This window comes from Mustela erminea, chromosome 1, assembly GCF_009829155.1.
Source record: "Mustela erminea isolate mMusErm1 chromosome 1, mMusErm1.Pri, whole genome shotgun sequence".
NCBI classification, from domain to species: domain Eukaryota; kingdom Metazoa; phylum Chordata; class Mammalia; order Carnivora; family Mustelidae; genus Mustela; species Mustela erminea.
In genome coordinates this window covers 158,267,492-158,283,290 of record NC_045614.1, presented here as the reverse complement: position 1 = coordinate 158,283,290, position 15,799 = coordinate 158,267,492, and the positions used below count along the sequence as shown (strand labels likewise).

General features: G+C 39.7%; 1 protein-coding gene across 4 annotated transcripts in view; it reads right to left on the bottom strand.

Annotated features, from left to right (window-relative positions):
* Positions 1 to 15,799, bottom strand: part of LSAMP (limbic system associated membrane protein) — a 652,229-nt gene that overhangs the window by 31,500 nt on the left and 604,930 nt on the right. For 3 of the 4 annotated variants that reach the window (XM_032348148.1, XM_032348158.1, XM_032348174.1), the window contains exons 5-7: positions 7,906 to 8,026; positions 7,263 to 7,411; positions 274 to 309 (exon numbers count right to left, since the gene is read on the bottom strand). In XM_032348148.1, coding sequence (XP_032204039.1) covers positions 274 to 309; positions 7,263 to 7,411; positions 7,906 to 8,026 — 306 coding nt within the window. The remainder of the gene's footprint in view (positions 1 to 273; positions 310 to 7,262; positions 7,412 to 7,905; positions 8,027 to 15,799) is intronic. The other variant, XM_032348166.1, reaches the window with a different exon arrangement.

Sequence of the window (15,799 nt, the reverse complement as noted above, 5' to 3'; positions counted from 1 at the left end):
ATACATACTAATTGAAGAGAAAATTGCTTTCTGAGTTTGGCGTCATCTCGCCAGCAACTGACCAACTTAAGTCAGATGACAGGTCTGTTAGAGGCCTATCAGCTGGTGTGGGGACAATGGATGGACTCTCTTTTGAAGGTTTAAAGAAAAAAAAAAAAGATTTCTATTGTATGTGAATTTTGTGAATCTGTGTCCCCCAGTTTGTGTTGTGCACATTATAGATGATGGAGAATGACCCAGCAACAGAACTACAGTCATAAAAATCATACTGACCTTGAATGGGATGGGGGATTGTGGGTGAAACACGCTCTATAGGGGAAAAATAGTAAGCATCATGGAGAGTTTATATAGATCTGTATTTGTATCTCTTTCTATATATATCTTACTCATGTTCAGCTACTCAGATAATTACAAAACAGAAGAATTTCCAAGCTTATAGGATTATATCTCCCGTGAAGCATTTGTCTGTTCTTCCTGCCAACACCAAAGTATCAGAGAGCTATTAGTAAAATTTTAAATCTAAAGCCTTTAAAAAAAATTAGCTAGAGTAGGAAACAACATTTATTGTGGCAATCCTATACACGGGATCCTACCCTACAGTGAAAAAACTCAACTACCGAAATTACAAGTTTTTTGGAGGGCTGGGTTGAAGGTATATAAATTAGTGGTGATCACATTCAGTCATGCAACTTCGTCCTGGTTCTGGTCTCTTTAACTCATGAGAGATGGACCCATGATAGCTAAGGACACTTTTCCTCTCCCTGAGTCCTACAGCTCCTATCAGTTTTAGCCACGTATGTAGAAAATTTATTTTGGGTAATACTAATTCAACTTTTCCCTCAGGTATTTCTTCGATTCTAACACCAGTGCAAGGGTAACACCAAGGAAATAAGTAAACTGACATGACATAATTTTATTTTGTCTCTTGTGATAATACAACCTCTTGTGATAATACAATCTCACCTGAGATTTGATCAACCAACCAAATTTACTTGATGATACACCCTGTTGAGTAAGAAAAATCATTCTTTTTAAAAAATTTATTTATTTATTTATTTAAGAAAAAGCATTCTTTTGAACACTTGAACTTGAGCTTACGTGTCACTCACAGACCCATCTGCAAGCTACTGATCATAAATTGATGCTGCAAGCAGAGCTCAGACTTGAAGATATCCCCTATTTATCTTATCAAAACCCTAGGTTTAACTCGAAATCCTCCTCTGAGGCTCTTTCAGAGAGCGAGAATGGTGTATTAGGGGTCACATGCATTCCTCGCTGCCCAGAAACCCTATAGGGCAACATAATTAGCCTGTACTTTATATCCCTCTTAGCTGTTTGGTTAAATAAGGACTAATGATAAATTGAAATCAACAAAAATCAAGATAATATTAAAATTTGATCTGCCTGCCATCTCGCTCCATCAGTTTAGGAAGAGTAGATTTTGCCTGGAATTTGGACACTCAGTACATCGGGATGCCAAGAAAACCCAGTCTCCTTGCGGAAGGAGCTTTTCTCTAGCTTGGCTGAAAGTTGTAGCTTAAACGCCAAAGTTTCCTAAGTGCATTAAGATGGAACAGGTCAATAATAGCACAGTGAACAATTGTGTCTTAGTTACACAAGTGTCAAATAGAAAAATGGTTTAAGCCTCCACTGGTTACTTGGTATTAAGTTTCCAGCTTTGAAAATAAATAGCTAAACTGCCTTCAGCATTTATGGAGCAGCTGGAGACTACTGTCCCATACGATACTCTATCTACTGTATTTTATTTTTATTATTACTATTATTATTCAGACCGTTTAAATGATTCAGCTTAATATTTTCTCATCACAGTGTTCACAGCTGGGTAAATGCACTCTGCCCTCATTTCCACAAGACCATTTATATCCCTGAAATCATCTCACTCACCCTCCTCTCATCGCCCTCTCAATGGTTTCTCAGCTTGTTACCATCATCTTAGCTCCACCCTAATTCTCCTCATCTCAGCCCTACCACGCCCCACTGGTTACTCTCACCCTCTAACTCCATCTTACTTACTCCTTTAGATGCTTCCCCACCCCAGCTTTTCGTCCTTATTCTTCTGTCATCACTCTGCTGCATTTTAAAATTCATGTCCAGGGTTTGTGGGCTCTTGGAAGAGTGTAATGGGAAGTGAGATCACTTAAAATGAAAAAGAAATTCTTCAACGTTTGATACTCAGAAGTAGGGGAGGGTAGGAACTTAGCTGCTATGTGCTTTGTCTTTCAGCTACTAACATTTGGGGAAGTCAGCCAAGCTTAGCAGGTGATTGGAAGGTTCTTAGGAACAGAACCCTAAGATTGACCCCAGAAACATGCCTTGGCTCTTAGTAAGACCCTTAATTAACTTTGATCATCGGTTTCTTATCTGTTAAGTGTGTGTGTGTGTGTGTGTGTGTGTGTGTGTGTGTGTGTGTGTGTATGGGGCATTAACACTTAAGAAGAACCTCTGAATTAAAAGCACTTGAATGACAAAGGCTGGAGTTGATGATAAAGTGTATATATGGAGGTAATTTATTAACTGAGATATGATTTTCTTTTCTTTTTCAATGGGTATTGCGGATGTTCTGTAAACTTTTTGGAAGTCAGCACATTCCACACCTATTCCTGAAACTAAATTATGTCCCAAATGCCCATCTATTTCTTATTGTAGCCACAGAGAGCCCTTGTAAAAAGTTTGCCGCCAGTCCTTTCAAACCACATGTGGTAGTGTTCCAGTAGCGGCTCACATTGTTTTATTATGTGTATGTGGCATCCAGACATAGCTGGTTAAGAGGCTTTGCCAAGTCTTAACTAGCATCATCAAGTGGTATATATTTAAACCCTGAACGCCTGAGGTGATAACTTAAAATGGTTTCTAAACAAGTAGGGGAAGCCCTCATTTTAAGGGCTTCCTCCAGTGCTGGGTTGCTTAGGTAATACTGGAAATTTAATCAAGTATAGGCTTACAAGTTAATGATCTTCTAAAATTCAAAAGAAAATTTGAAAACCTCCTACACACTGATGTGGTATGGCTCAGTGTAGATTTCTCTGCATTTTTATTTTTTTGTACTTATAGCTTCAAAATGCCTTCCCAATCACCCATTTCTCTAAAGCAGAGGGTAATTGATTAGGAGGAGTGTCCGTTAACATGTGGGAATATTCCTGTCCTGAGGTCAAGCACTGATCACTAGGCTGGAATATTAGTTAGGAATCTCCGTGTGCCAAAGATAAATCAACAGTCTAACTAATCTAGGGGACCCGTGTTGGTGGGGGTTAATGGAAATGAAATGGGAGGTGACCCACAGAGTCTGAGGTGGGAAAGGATGTGACAATATTTAGTACTGGAAAGACCTTGATAAGTGAAAAAAGGGAGAAAGAAATTATCTATCTCCTCACTTCCAAACTACAAAAGATACATTTCCTAACATTTTCTCCACATACACAAACTTAGGTAACATATTGATCTGGAGCCTGGATTTTGGAAACAGATTACTCTTTTAAATCCCAGCAGCTTTACTTAGCTGCTCTAGTTGCTTAACCTCTTTGTGTAGTGGAGAAGTAGGAGTCCCTACTAGGACCTACGATGAAATGAGATCATGTATGTTAAGTGTTTGGCGCAGGTGCAGAGCACCTTGTAAGAACTGACTTGATCAGGAGTGACCACATTAAATTCATCACCTTATCCTTCCTCCCCATCCATTGTGTTAAAAGTAACTCAACATAAGCATGGAAACAAGATAGGTTTCCTTTGTGGGTGCATGGTAGTCCTCAGTGTGGAAACAGAATCTGCGATGTTCCATGTACTGGAGATGGACCTTCTCTTGGCATCAACAGAAAACTTCCTCCATGTGGTGCATATCCCCACAGCTGAGGAGGACTAAGGAGCTGAATCTTTGCTGGTACACACTGTACTGTTGGACTAATGTGTTCAGAAAAATTACACAATGTAATGCTTTTCCCAGGATGGAGAAAAATATATAAAGTTGGATATGAGACAGCTTGAGGTAGTACAGTTCTCGATAAAACAATGCTGGAATGTGTGGAGAAGGAAACAAAGGAAAAAGGAGTGTTTCCACTGGCTTAGGAAAAAATTACTGTGAATACAATGTATTCTTGCACTTTCATTTAATTACTTTGACCCTTCTGGAGAGCAATATTTGAATAGACAGTGGAGGACAAGAAGAATCCGTGACCACAAACTGACCCTGTGTAAAAAGTCAGCACATGTCACTGAGGTGGACACTGGAAATGTGCTGACACCCCTGTGAAGATGGATAATCACGAACTCTTTCGGGGCTCTGGCCCTCCAGTTTTCCTGGCTTCCTCCTTCTGGCTGGCAGCAGCTCACCAGCTGCCTCATCTGCTCTGGACCAGCTGGGTCAGCACAGCTCCCCGCTACCCACACAGTACTCTCTGTCAGGGCTGTGGTAGCCGCCCCTCCCAAGCATCTTTCCCCTTCTGACTCTGTTCTGTGGAAAAGTACCGCCACCAGCAGTGTCTTCCTTCTTCCCATTCAACCCATCTACTTTGAGTCCACGTAATGGGCAATCTGTTCACTTAGGTACTTCCTTCCCCCCTCCTTCCCTCCTTTCCCACCTCCTCCCACCCTCTTCCTCTCTCTTTCTCTCTTGCCTGTGTGACTAGAGTTCCATAGAGCTGTATTCCCAAGGATTCAGCTATCATGGCTGTCACAAGGGGCCTCCCTGTGGTCACAGTGGGGTAGGCATGGTGGAAGTGCCCTTTCGGTTGGTTAAGAAGTGCAGCTTCCCCCTTAACATGTCCATATTTGGGTCTTGGGTCTAAGAAAGAGGGCAGTAGTTCCACTCATTTTCATCATGATGCCTCTGAAACTTTCCCATACGGAGGGAAACCAGTTACAAACCCAATGCTGATGCATGTGCTGCCCAATGCAGAGTTGATGCCTAAGAAGGCTGCTCTGCAGAGGGCAGTGTGGACCCAAGGGGAAACAGTGTCCCTTTAATTATGGTGCTGTGCACTTCCCTATCGTATAATTTCAGGTGAGCTCTGTGAAGTCACAATGTGATTTTGATACACTTGCCCAAGTCTGTGATTCTCAGCTTACAAAGAGAGATTCTGTAAGATTCTTGGCATTTCTTAATTTTACGGGTGGGTCCTTTAAGTGGACTTTTATGACTAGGGCAATGGTATTGGAGGGCTGGAGATTACCCTTCATTACCACCAGCACACTAGCGGTAGGGATCTCCATTATCTCCGACCTAGCCCACCCTTCCATCCTCCTCCACCGTCCTCTCTCTGTCTATAGGTGTCATTTTACTATTTGATATATATTAGCATGCTTCTTCTGGGTGGGATACAAGGAAAAATGCTTTAATGCAAATTATAGTTGTTCACTTTCTCTAACCTAACGGTTCCACTTTCTGTATGAAACCTCTTAGTGTCCCTACAGAACCTCTTAGTAAGTGTATGTCGTTCTACTTCAGCAGGTTATGTTAGATACGTCAGAATCTCGGATGCAGAGTGGAGGCTGTTTCCCCCCTGTTTATGGAATCCCTGATGCCAAGAATGAAACAAGTAACTACATTTCTTAATAAATACCTTCTCAATTGTCTTGAGGTATTGGTGTCTCTAGCCGAAGTAAAGAACACTACTGATGTTTGGTCTTTGGAGACAAGTAAACAGGGATATGAATTTTAAACTTTGTATTAAAATTCCTATGATTTTAAACTTCAAGAGTTTGTATGACTGTATGCCATCAAACAGTGATAGGTTGAAGTCAACACGAGTTTTAGGTGAGAAACTGAAGCCCAGATTTAGAATAGTTTGTGGTGGTTGTTTTTTATAAGCAGAGTTGGATCTTGAACAGTTATAAAATGGCTTTAATACTTCATCTCAAGAGAACTTTCACTTAAATTGATTTTTCTCCTAAAAAATATATATATATAAATATATATACAAGAAAAAAAAATATATAAATATATATGTATATATATATATATATATTTTTTTTTTCTTGTAGGCTCGTCTAAATCAGATAAAGCAAGATGGAGACATCTCTCCTGGTTGTAGTATTTCTAGCTTTTCCAACTGAACATGTGCAGGAAAAAAAAAAATTCCTTGTGGTTTGTTATTCCAAAATCATAATAGTAAAAGGTGAAAGATTTATGCGATCTGAAGAGAAACGAGAGTATCCAAAATAATAATAGTAAAGCTTTTGGACTATCTCTTTTAGTCAAATGAACTTTCTGGCCTATTTGTTTGTTTTACTCTCTCTGATAAACATTTTCCTATTCCAAATTCTATTTTCTTACTCCCGAGTTTTGTGATCAGCTGAATGGGACTGATCGCTAGAACACTATGTAAAAGTAAGAGATTACTAATGGAACTGTAGACTTGCTTTCCTACTCCAAATGTGTCATCTTCTCCTAATCTCACCCTTCATCCTTCTGTTTCTCAGGGGGCATTTGTGTCTAGGCTCAATAGCTTCAGGGCCAGCAAGGGAGGGGGTCAGATAGCTGACGTAACAGCTACTACAGAGTCAGGCTCTGACGTGGGCTCTCCTATGAATACCAGGAAGTTAAAACAACCGAGTCTTCTTCAGTTGGACTTAGGATCTTCTCTGGTCTTTGGAAATGCTCCTCTCTCCTTCCATTTTATCTCTTCCAAAAATATGTCAGGTAAGTAGTGTTTCCTGCTGTCATACAGAAATCTTTCTGCAGCCATTTTTCTTCCTTTAGATTTTGTATCATGTTTTAATCATTCACTCCATCATTTCTCCTGTGTTGTTAGAAATACACTTTCTTTTCCTAGCCTCTCCCTTTTCCCGGCACCTTACCCAGACTCATGGAATTTTTCTTCCTCAATCACTCTTACTAGGGCCATTTTTTAACTGCCATCCATGTTCCAGGATCTTACATCACCTCTGTTCCTTAAGGAGATTTCTGTTTTTTGAATACTCTTATAGTTAATCAACCGGGGGGAAAAGAAAACAAAACAGAATTTTTTTAAAAAGTTGAAAAACAACAACAGCGACAACAAAAAACCACAAAGTAGTTATCAAAAGTAAGCCAGGAGATGGAGAGAGAAATTATTTCATTTGTAAATCCTGCCTCATGCATAGGGATGAAGGGCCTGTGTTTTTGTTTCAGTGACTACATTCTTGTTTTTGTGCAAGTTTACCTTTAATAGGTAACATAGATGATAAGGTAAGTCAATGATATTCGAGTTTTCCACTGGAGAACTAGTTGACTTGTTCTGGTGAGTCAGGCCCTACTTTGGCATACTTACTGAAAAGGACTAGGCTGGCATTGGTGACCCCCAGATTGTTGGCAGCCACGCAGGTATAGTTGCCATAGTGCTCCTCAGTGACGTTGGTCACCGTCAGGGAGGACTGGCCCTCCGTGCTCTTAATCTCAAGGCCATTAGCGCTGTTTATCCTGAGTTCAAACACAGAAGAGTAAAAAGAAACACTGATGAAGACTTGGTGCAGTAACCCCTTTTTCATCATGATACTGGAGGACATAGAAAGAAATGTAATAGTTAGAGCTTGTGGTTTCCTGCTCAATTCCTTATTTTAATCGTGCAACCCCATATCATCAGAATCAATGTCCACTGACAGAGAAAACTCGGGAATGGATGAGTTTCATCGGGCTTTGGTTTCTGCTACAGGTAAGAAAGACATGCAGGTCTTTCTAGGAAAGTTAGGAAAACTTTCTAGGAAACAACCCATTAAGCAACTACCTCCCTCTTTGCATGTAACCTGAATGCCTAGGGGCTTTGGGTTAAGAACTACAGGCTCCAAAGCACTTAATTACAGAGATGAGAAAAAGAAGAGTTTAATAGTGTTAACCCACATCATGACAGATGAACTTGGTTCTGTCCCCAAGATCACCTGTTGGAGCGATGGGGGCCCTGCTCATTTGGAACATACCTGGTGTCATCCCGGTACCACTCAAAGTCAGGAGCAGGCACTGCCGAGGCCTCACATTTGAGTGAAGCTTTCCTCCCTGTAGTGGCTTCGTTGCTCTTGGATTCTGTGATAGTGGGAGGATCTGTAGAAAAGACAGGCACACTGTTGACACTAGAGTCAGAGGGTGCTGCCGAATTTCCCTGCGAGACGGACTCAGAAAAGATGGTCTGATCTGAGAACTGCACGAAAGAAATCGTCTTCAAGCCTCATTTACATGAATTTTGTGATCAGTTGAATGGCACTGATCACTAGAAAATGAAATAAAAATAAGGGATGATTAATGAAACCATAGACTTGCTTTACTTAAATGGGATACTTAATAGGGTTTTATGGCGATGGAATTTAGGATTTCTTTCCCTACTCCCATAGACTATCAATTGTTTCAAGCATAGATTATAATATTTAGGTGTTTTTTTCTTTTCATAAATTCAGAGGTGATACCAAAGGACTTGGGATTTTAAATGTCTAATTTGAACAATTTTTCTTTCTCATCATTATTATTATCACCATTATTGTTATAGTATGAGATGGTAGTAAGAAGTCTGGTGAAAGCGATAGAGGATTAAAGTTCTCCCAACATAAGTTCAGCCTGATAATCATTGCAGAGATTCAGAAAAACAAACAAACTAGTTTTAGATGCTGACCTCTTTTTTCTAAGTGTTTCCTTATTGCTAGGACCCAAGTAAATTGTGCTTTTGTGTGTGAGTGTGCAATTGAAGTGTACCCTGGCACAGAGAAGCCTGCCTGGTGTGTCAGTTTTCTGTGTTGGTGGGCAGTTGTACACTTGATATGTTCTGCTTAGATTTGGGTCTGCAAAGCTGTAGCAGCCTTGAAATGAGCTCAGAAACACATCTTATATTCTAATTTGCCATGATTCTTTAAAAAAATCCTACAGAGGATGGAACAAGTGTTTACAGGTCCGGACGGCTGAGCTGGGTGGTAGATACAAGCTCTTGCCTTGATGATGCTGTATTTGTACAGGTTATGGACCTTCAAGGAGAAAAGGACATTTCCGTCCAAAGGTCATTTGGCAGGAAATGGCAAGTTGGCTCTTTGCACAAGTCAAAAATAGACCCAAACAGTCTATTTAGATTTTGTAGAGGAGAAAGCTTATTTAGGGAAATTAGCAAAATAAACTCTAGTACACAAAATTCATTTAAATCTCTGCTCTTCAGCACTTGGTCTGGCTCACTCAGTTTTGATTTTTATTTTCATACACAAAACTGTTTTCCAAGTTCCCTGCCTATAGAAGACTCTGATCTTATTTTTTTTTTAAAGATTTTATTTATTTATTTGACAGAGAGAGAGATCACAAGTAGGCAGAGAGACAGACAGAGAGAGATGAGGAGAAGCAGTCTCCCTGCTGAGCAGAGAGCCCGATGTGGGACTCGATTCTAGGCCCCTGGGATCATGACCTGAGCCGAAAGCAGAGGCTTAACCCACTGAGCCACCCAGGCGCCCTCTGATCTTAGTTTAAAAGGACACACAAAACCATGAGGTTTGCAGTTTTCTCTTCCATTTCATTGGACATCTTGAAATTACTGCCAGAGAGAGGAGGAGTTAAAGCACATTTGGATAAGCATCACTAGCCATATGTAGACAGATGTGCCAAAGTGGGTGGTGGAAATGGCTGTTTTATTTTAGACCCATCTACTAATTTTTGTAAAGACACAAAGAAGTAGCCAGATGAGTGGAAAGAACCCTGGATTGGAAGCTAGGAGTCCTGGAATTTAATTTCAGTTTGGTTGCATGGACCTCCCATCACACAGTTTATCTTACTGAGCCTTGGTTTTATTACCTATAAAGTGAGGGAACCACACTTTAATGACCTCTACTAACCCTTCCAGCTTTAAAAACAAAAAACAACAACAAAAAATCTAAAAAACAATTCTAGTCAAAACTGCCCATCCTTCACAAATGGGCAGTTGGTATCATTACGACCCAAGTGTATGTTCATACCCATTAACTCATTTAACCCTTAAATTATTAACTTTTAAAATTACAGTTTATTTATCTGTTCCATGAGTTAGGAGTCAGGATTAACAGTCAGAAACAGGAAACCTGAGGTCAGATTTTGACTCTTCTCTTAAACAGAACTATGGCCTGCCCAAGTGTCTACACCAGTTTGAACTTTTTCTTTCTCTTCTTTTGAAAGAATGAGTTAGCTTTAAATGATCTCCAAGGTTCCATTTAAAATTCTTTCATTTGGTGATTTGCTGTACGGATCATTAGAACACATTAGTTCAAAAGATCATGGAATAATTGGTGGTAGTGGTGCTGGTGGGGGAGGTATTTGTATAGAGATGGGGCACTGAACAGAGGTTAAGAGCTTGGATTTAATGTTTGATAGACATGAGCTCAAATCCAGGCTCTATACCTCACTGTCCTTCCTCATTACAGAAGATCATGCTTTGTCCAGAGTCACTTTGCCTCACCTTCCTCAAATGAGGATGCTGGAACCAGAGGCAGGGAGGTCCACTTGGAGAGTACTGAAGGAACCCAAGATAGCCCGCACTAGGTTTGTGATAAAGGGGATGGAAGGGAAAGGACAGAATTGAAATTGAGAGATATGAAGCCTCAGAATTGACAAGAATAGATATGAAGGATGAGGGAAAGAAGGAGCAATGTCAAGTTTCTGGGTTGGGGATTTAATGATGCCATCCATTGTGAAAAGATCTGTAAGCAGAGAAATGGATGACCATGGACAAATACTAGTTTCCCATCCTTACCTCTTCACTGTAGTAGGTTCTGAAGCTGCCAATGACTCCACAATATGTAGCATGCTGGCCAAAGAGATAATCTTGTTTGTGATTCTACTGATTTGTTTAATTTCTCAATGTGTAAAAGGAGTTTTAACCAGTGTTTGTGAGTTTCTGAAGCCACATGGTTATGAATGACAAACCCTTAATGATGCCTACCTTTTTGCTAAACCAGCCCTAACCTGGGTCTGGCTCTATACTTTCCATCACTTCCACCTCTGACACTCATGTCTGTGGCAACTCAACATAATAAGGCCATGGTACATGGCCCCCAGCCCCTCCACCATGGGATGAGGAATCCATCTTGTGGGAGAGTTCTTCCTCACTCTGGATGTTTCCTTCTATGTGGTGGGAGCTTATTTAGTATACCTCCTTGTTCTGAGACTCACAAGGAAGAAATGATTTTGACTGAAAAGTCTGGAAAGAATAAATGAGATTTCTTTGGCCCATCTCTTTCCTTGCTTCCTTTTGGGACCAACCTTCTGGCAGGGAACAGAGGTTCTCCTCTGCTTCTCCACACTAAACTCTTATTCAGGCTCTCTCCTTCCTGCTCTCAGGTGAGTAGGCTCTCTCTCCTTCCTGCCCCATTTCAAGGCTGCCATGATTGGAGAGATAAGTCCCCCACACTAAGTACCACTGCTAACCATCTTGATCTCTAATAATGGGGGCAATTGAGCCTCTCATACATCTCCTTTACTTATTTCTCCATTAGTGTAAACCTGAATACCTATGTAGTAAGTTACTTACTAGCTCCTCAGAGACACCAGGATTGTAAAGGTGATAGCGAATTAGGGTTGAGCACTTTTAGGTGTATTAATTTGAGGATAGGATGACACTGGTCAATTACAAAGGCCAAACACTTGCTTCTCTCCTTGAAAATCTAGGATGTTTCTCCTACCAAGGTAAATTCACAGATAATGATAAATGTACAAAGAAGTCATTGTTTCTAATATTCCTCAGATGACACAACGGTGCAGTTCTGTTCACTCATGGCTTATTGGAATGAACATTTCAAAATTCATTTGTAATGAATTTTGTATAGGTGAGGCTAAGAAAAATTATTACAAATCACATTGCAGCATGCCTAGTATAGTCAAAATAATAGATGTCCCTGCTCAAAATATTGTTATAATAAAAATGTAGCTTAATAAAAATTCTGCAGAGTTCATTGTTATTCTTTATGTGACTTTGGAATAGCCTACAATTTTCAAAAGACTCTTCCAGTCTTTATTACTTCAAAATATTAATAAGGACTTTCTTCCTCTTAAATCACCAACAACAAGAGTTTTTCAATTGGAATGAATAGGATAACAGTGACAGTAGCCTAGCAAACAAAACATCATTCTTTCAATCATCCTAATTTTTGGAATAATAATATAAAAGAACAAAATTCTTAATAAAGGTCTCAACTTGTGCGCATTTACCATGTGTTAGCACTCTACTAGGCTTTTGGTATTCTTTTCATCCAAATAATAGCTTTTGGACATAAGGCTTATTAACCCTAGTTTATGAATGAGAAGACAGACCTACACAGGGTTAAAAACTTTTCCAAGTTCACATAGCCAGCATTTGATGGAGTCTAGATCTGAACCCATGTTTTGAAGCCTATGCTCTGAACCTCTCCGGGCTTCCATTTCAATGAGCTCCTTTAAAAAGAAATGAATTCCTAATAGGGGCAAATAGCCAGTTAGGGGAACATGTTGGTAGCTTAAAAGATAAATGTTCTTCTATTACTAAAAGGTACCAAAAATGGCACAGCATGCAGTGACTTAAGGAGTATAAACCCGCATTAGAAATCAGGAGTTGTGGGCTCAGTTTCTGCCTGTGCCACTTAGGTTGTCATCACCCAGGGGTGACATGTTGATCTCCTGGGGTCCCCCACCTATAAATGGTGTTGATGACCCTTGTGATCTGTCTCACAGGTTTGATGTAAAGATCGAAAGAAATCATGTATATGAGAGCATGTTTAACACCTGAAGTGATTACTTTTATTATTATTATTGCTATCATTTGATATTTATTACTTGTATTTCTATTATTCACATGGTGTTTTGGAAGGAAAGAGGGCTGTGGAGCTAGACCTGAGTTAGAATCCCAACTCTTCTTATCACTCACAAGTTCTTTGATTTTATGGCCAAGAATGCTTATATTCTCTGAGCTCTGTTTGTGTCCTCTCTGTAAGAGGGATGATTTGATTATCTTTTGGGATTAGTGTGCAGTGATGCACCAACAGAGCAGGGGCAGAGAACAGAGGCAATAAGAAAGGTACTATCTTTAGAGAATTTAGAAATAATAATAAAATGAACTCAAAGTAATCTTTTTTTTTTTTTAATCACTATGTCCCAGAAATAGTAAACTTAACACAGTAAATAATGTCAGTGATAAAGTAAATACCTCCCTGCTGGGGTAGTTCAGGCCCAATACACCTCCCTCCTTGGTTAGCCACTGTCAATGTCATGATTACAGTGACTCATACAAAACCTCTAGCACAATCTTGGTACTCTGAAGGAATTCAGAAAATCATGGTTCTTGTTCATGTTGCAAAGTTACAGTAAGATTGTAATAACTTTGGATGCATACTATTTTCTCTGGGGATCCCATAATGGAGTCATAAGCATGAGGACATGTCTTTACTGACACCATGACAAATATAAGAATAAACTAGAGGTTGGCATGGAGAATGCATAGCTGTAGTTGTGAATATCCAGAGAAAGTAGCCAGTCTGGTTCCATAATGAGCAGTCATTTTCCTGAAATCTCATCATTAGGTGATTTTTGGATCAAAGCACTGAGTTAAATGCAGTTAAAATGCATATATACATATATATGCATTTTATATATATATATATATATATATATAAATAATCTGGAAACAAAGGATGTCTCCAGTCCCAGTGGTAAATTCTATGGTAACTAACCTCTGCCTCCTCTTGTAAATGGCTATCAAAGGTTAAGGGTGAGCCTTAGAAATGCCAGCATTCATGCCCCACTCCCCATCTGTGTTGGATCATTAGTTCTAGACATCAGTGTGGAGGCAGAGCTGAGTTCACATGGAGACAAGTAGAGGGGGAAAGAAGTTATAGCTTGGTAGTGTGAACCTAGTTGGAGACATCATTGTGGGAAGGTGGAAAGCAGGAATCTTAGCTCGTTAATGGTATGGAGGGAAGTCTTGAGAATTGGGAGCAGCTTTGGAGAAGTATTTCTGCAGAAATAGGAAGAGTTCAGTGTAAGGAACCTCTCCGGGCTTCCATTTCAATGAGCTCCTTAACAGTCTGCATTTATTGAACGTTGACTATGCACTAGATATGATCCTCAGGATACTGGGCCACTAAGATAAGGTAAACCCATAAGCAGCCACTTTTAATCCACTGTGAGAACTGAAATTGAGGTAATCTGTCAGAAAGGACAGTTGTCTCTAGGGATGGTACCTGGAAGAAATAAGCAGCTGTGCTGTAAGTAAGACACAAGAAACTAGAAGTCCTGTCTATTGTGCTAGGAATAAGCTTATTTAGTTGAAGAGATTTCAAGTCAATAATTTAGCTTCTGTAAACTCCAGGACCTCTCACGACTTAGAAAATAGATGTTGCATGTCAAATGGCTATATGCAATGCTATAAACCAACTGTGAAGAAGGATTATCCAAGAGAAATAAAAAGGAGAGGCCGTAGAATCCAGCTTGTGAGGTAAACAAGGGAAACTGTTATGTCTACATCTTTTACTTACTGCTCTAACTTCTCAGTGTCCAGCAACAAATATCTGTTGGCAACTGAGTAAATGAATCAATGAAATGCTCGTAGGAGAAAATTACCAGCATTAGAACTTTTTTTTTCCAGTGGTACTCAGGGTCTGTTTCATTACAATAAGCTATTTAGTCATTATTTATCTTAGCCATCCTGGTCCCTGAACTAATTCCAGACCCTGAGTTTTGAAAAGGAAGAGGAATCACTTTAAATAATGTGACACTTTCACAATACATAGGCTTAGATGAAGTGATACAGGTAATACCGGGTATTTCTTGGTAGGAACAAGTTTTGCTAGCCAGACCTGGTTCTGTAATTCAATCCTGGCGACTTTATCTACTTAATACAACTACATTTAAATAGGACAAATTGCATGAACAGTACAACAAGTACATGGCTAGTTGTTCTAATGTGATACAAACCCAGCTGACGAAGTGCTGGTTAAAAAAAGGTGACTTGAGTTTGGAGAAATGTGAAGAGGGCAGACCTTACCTGTGAGATTTTTACCTACTCACTCAGTCAACATTCACTGAGCAATTTTTATAAGGTCAGGTATGTGCTAGGTGCTGCTGGTTAGGGCATCCATTCTGTATGTTTAACTAAGCCCATTATAAAACTCCGTGTAATTTATTGTTAGACATCTCAGAATCTTGGGGTTCTGTCTATATTCTTCCATGGTTCACTCATCACTAGGAAAAGCTCACATCTTCATAAAAGCTTTTTCTTAAAAATTATCAGTATTTTCTTCTGCTCTAAGTTACACTGTGGGGACAGTCAAGAAGGAGCAATGTCAGACTAATTGCGCTAATAATAATAGGGCCCGGGCGTCTGGCTTTGATCTTGGGAACCATCTGCAATGCAGACCACTTTGATGTTTCACACAATGGAAGCATAAATATTTTCTATGTGCTCCATGATTGGACTTTCCGAAATCTAATTAAGATGAAGGTCAATTAAGAGAAAATGAAATCTTAACTCTAAAAGTCAGAGAAGAGGTGGAGGAGGACGGCATGGCTGTGTGTACATAAAAGAACCTAACTAACCTCATTATAAACTTATATAAACACCCACAGAAATTGCCTTTCATGTGAAAAAAAAGATCCTAAAGCATTTTATAACACTGAGATCATTAATGTGTCTTTGAAACACACCCAGCACTGAAAAAGAATAGTAATACTGGCATTTCAAAACTCTATTCCTAAAAAAAAAATCGCAGGCAGCTACAGGATAAAAGCACTTCAGAGCTCATCAAATGTATCCCTTGCTTCTTGGAAATGATTGCCATAAGTGTCTATGGCAGAGTCCTATGTACTGGATTCTTCTAGGGGTGGGGTGAAGAAGATTTCACTGTCTCAGAA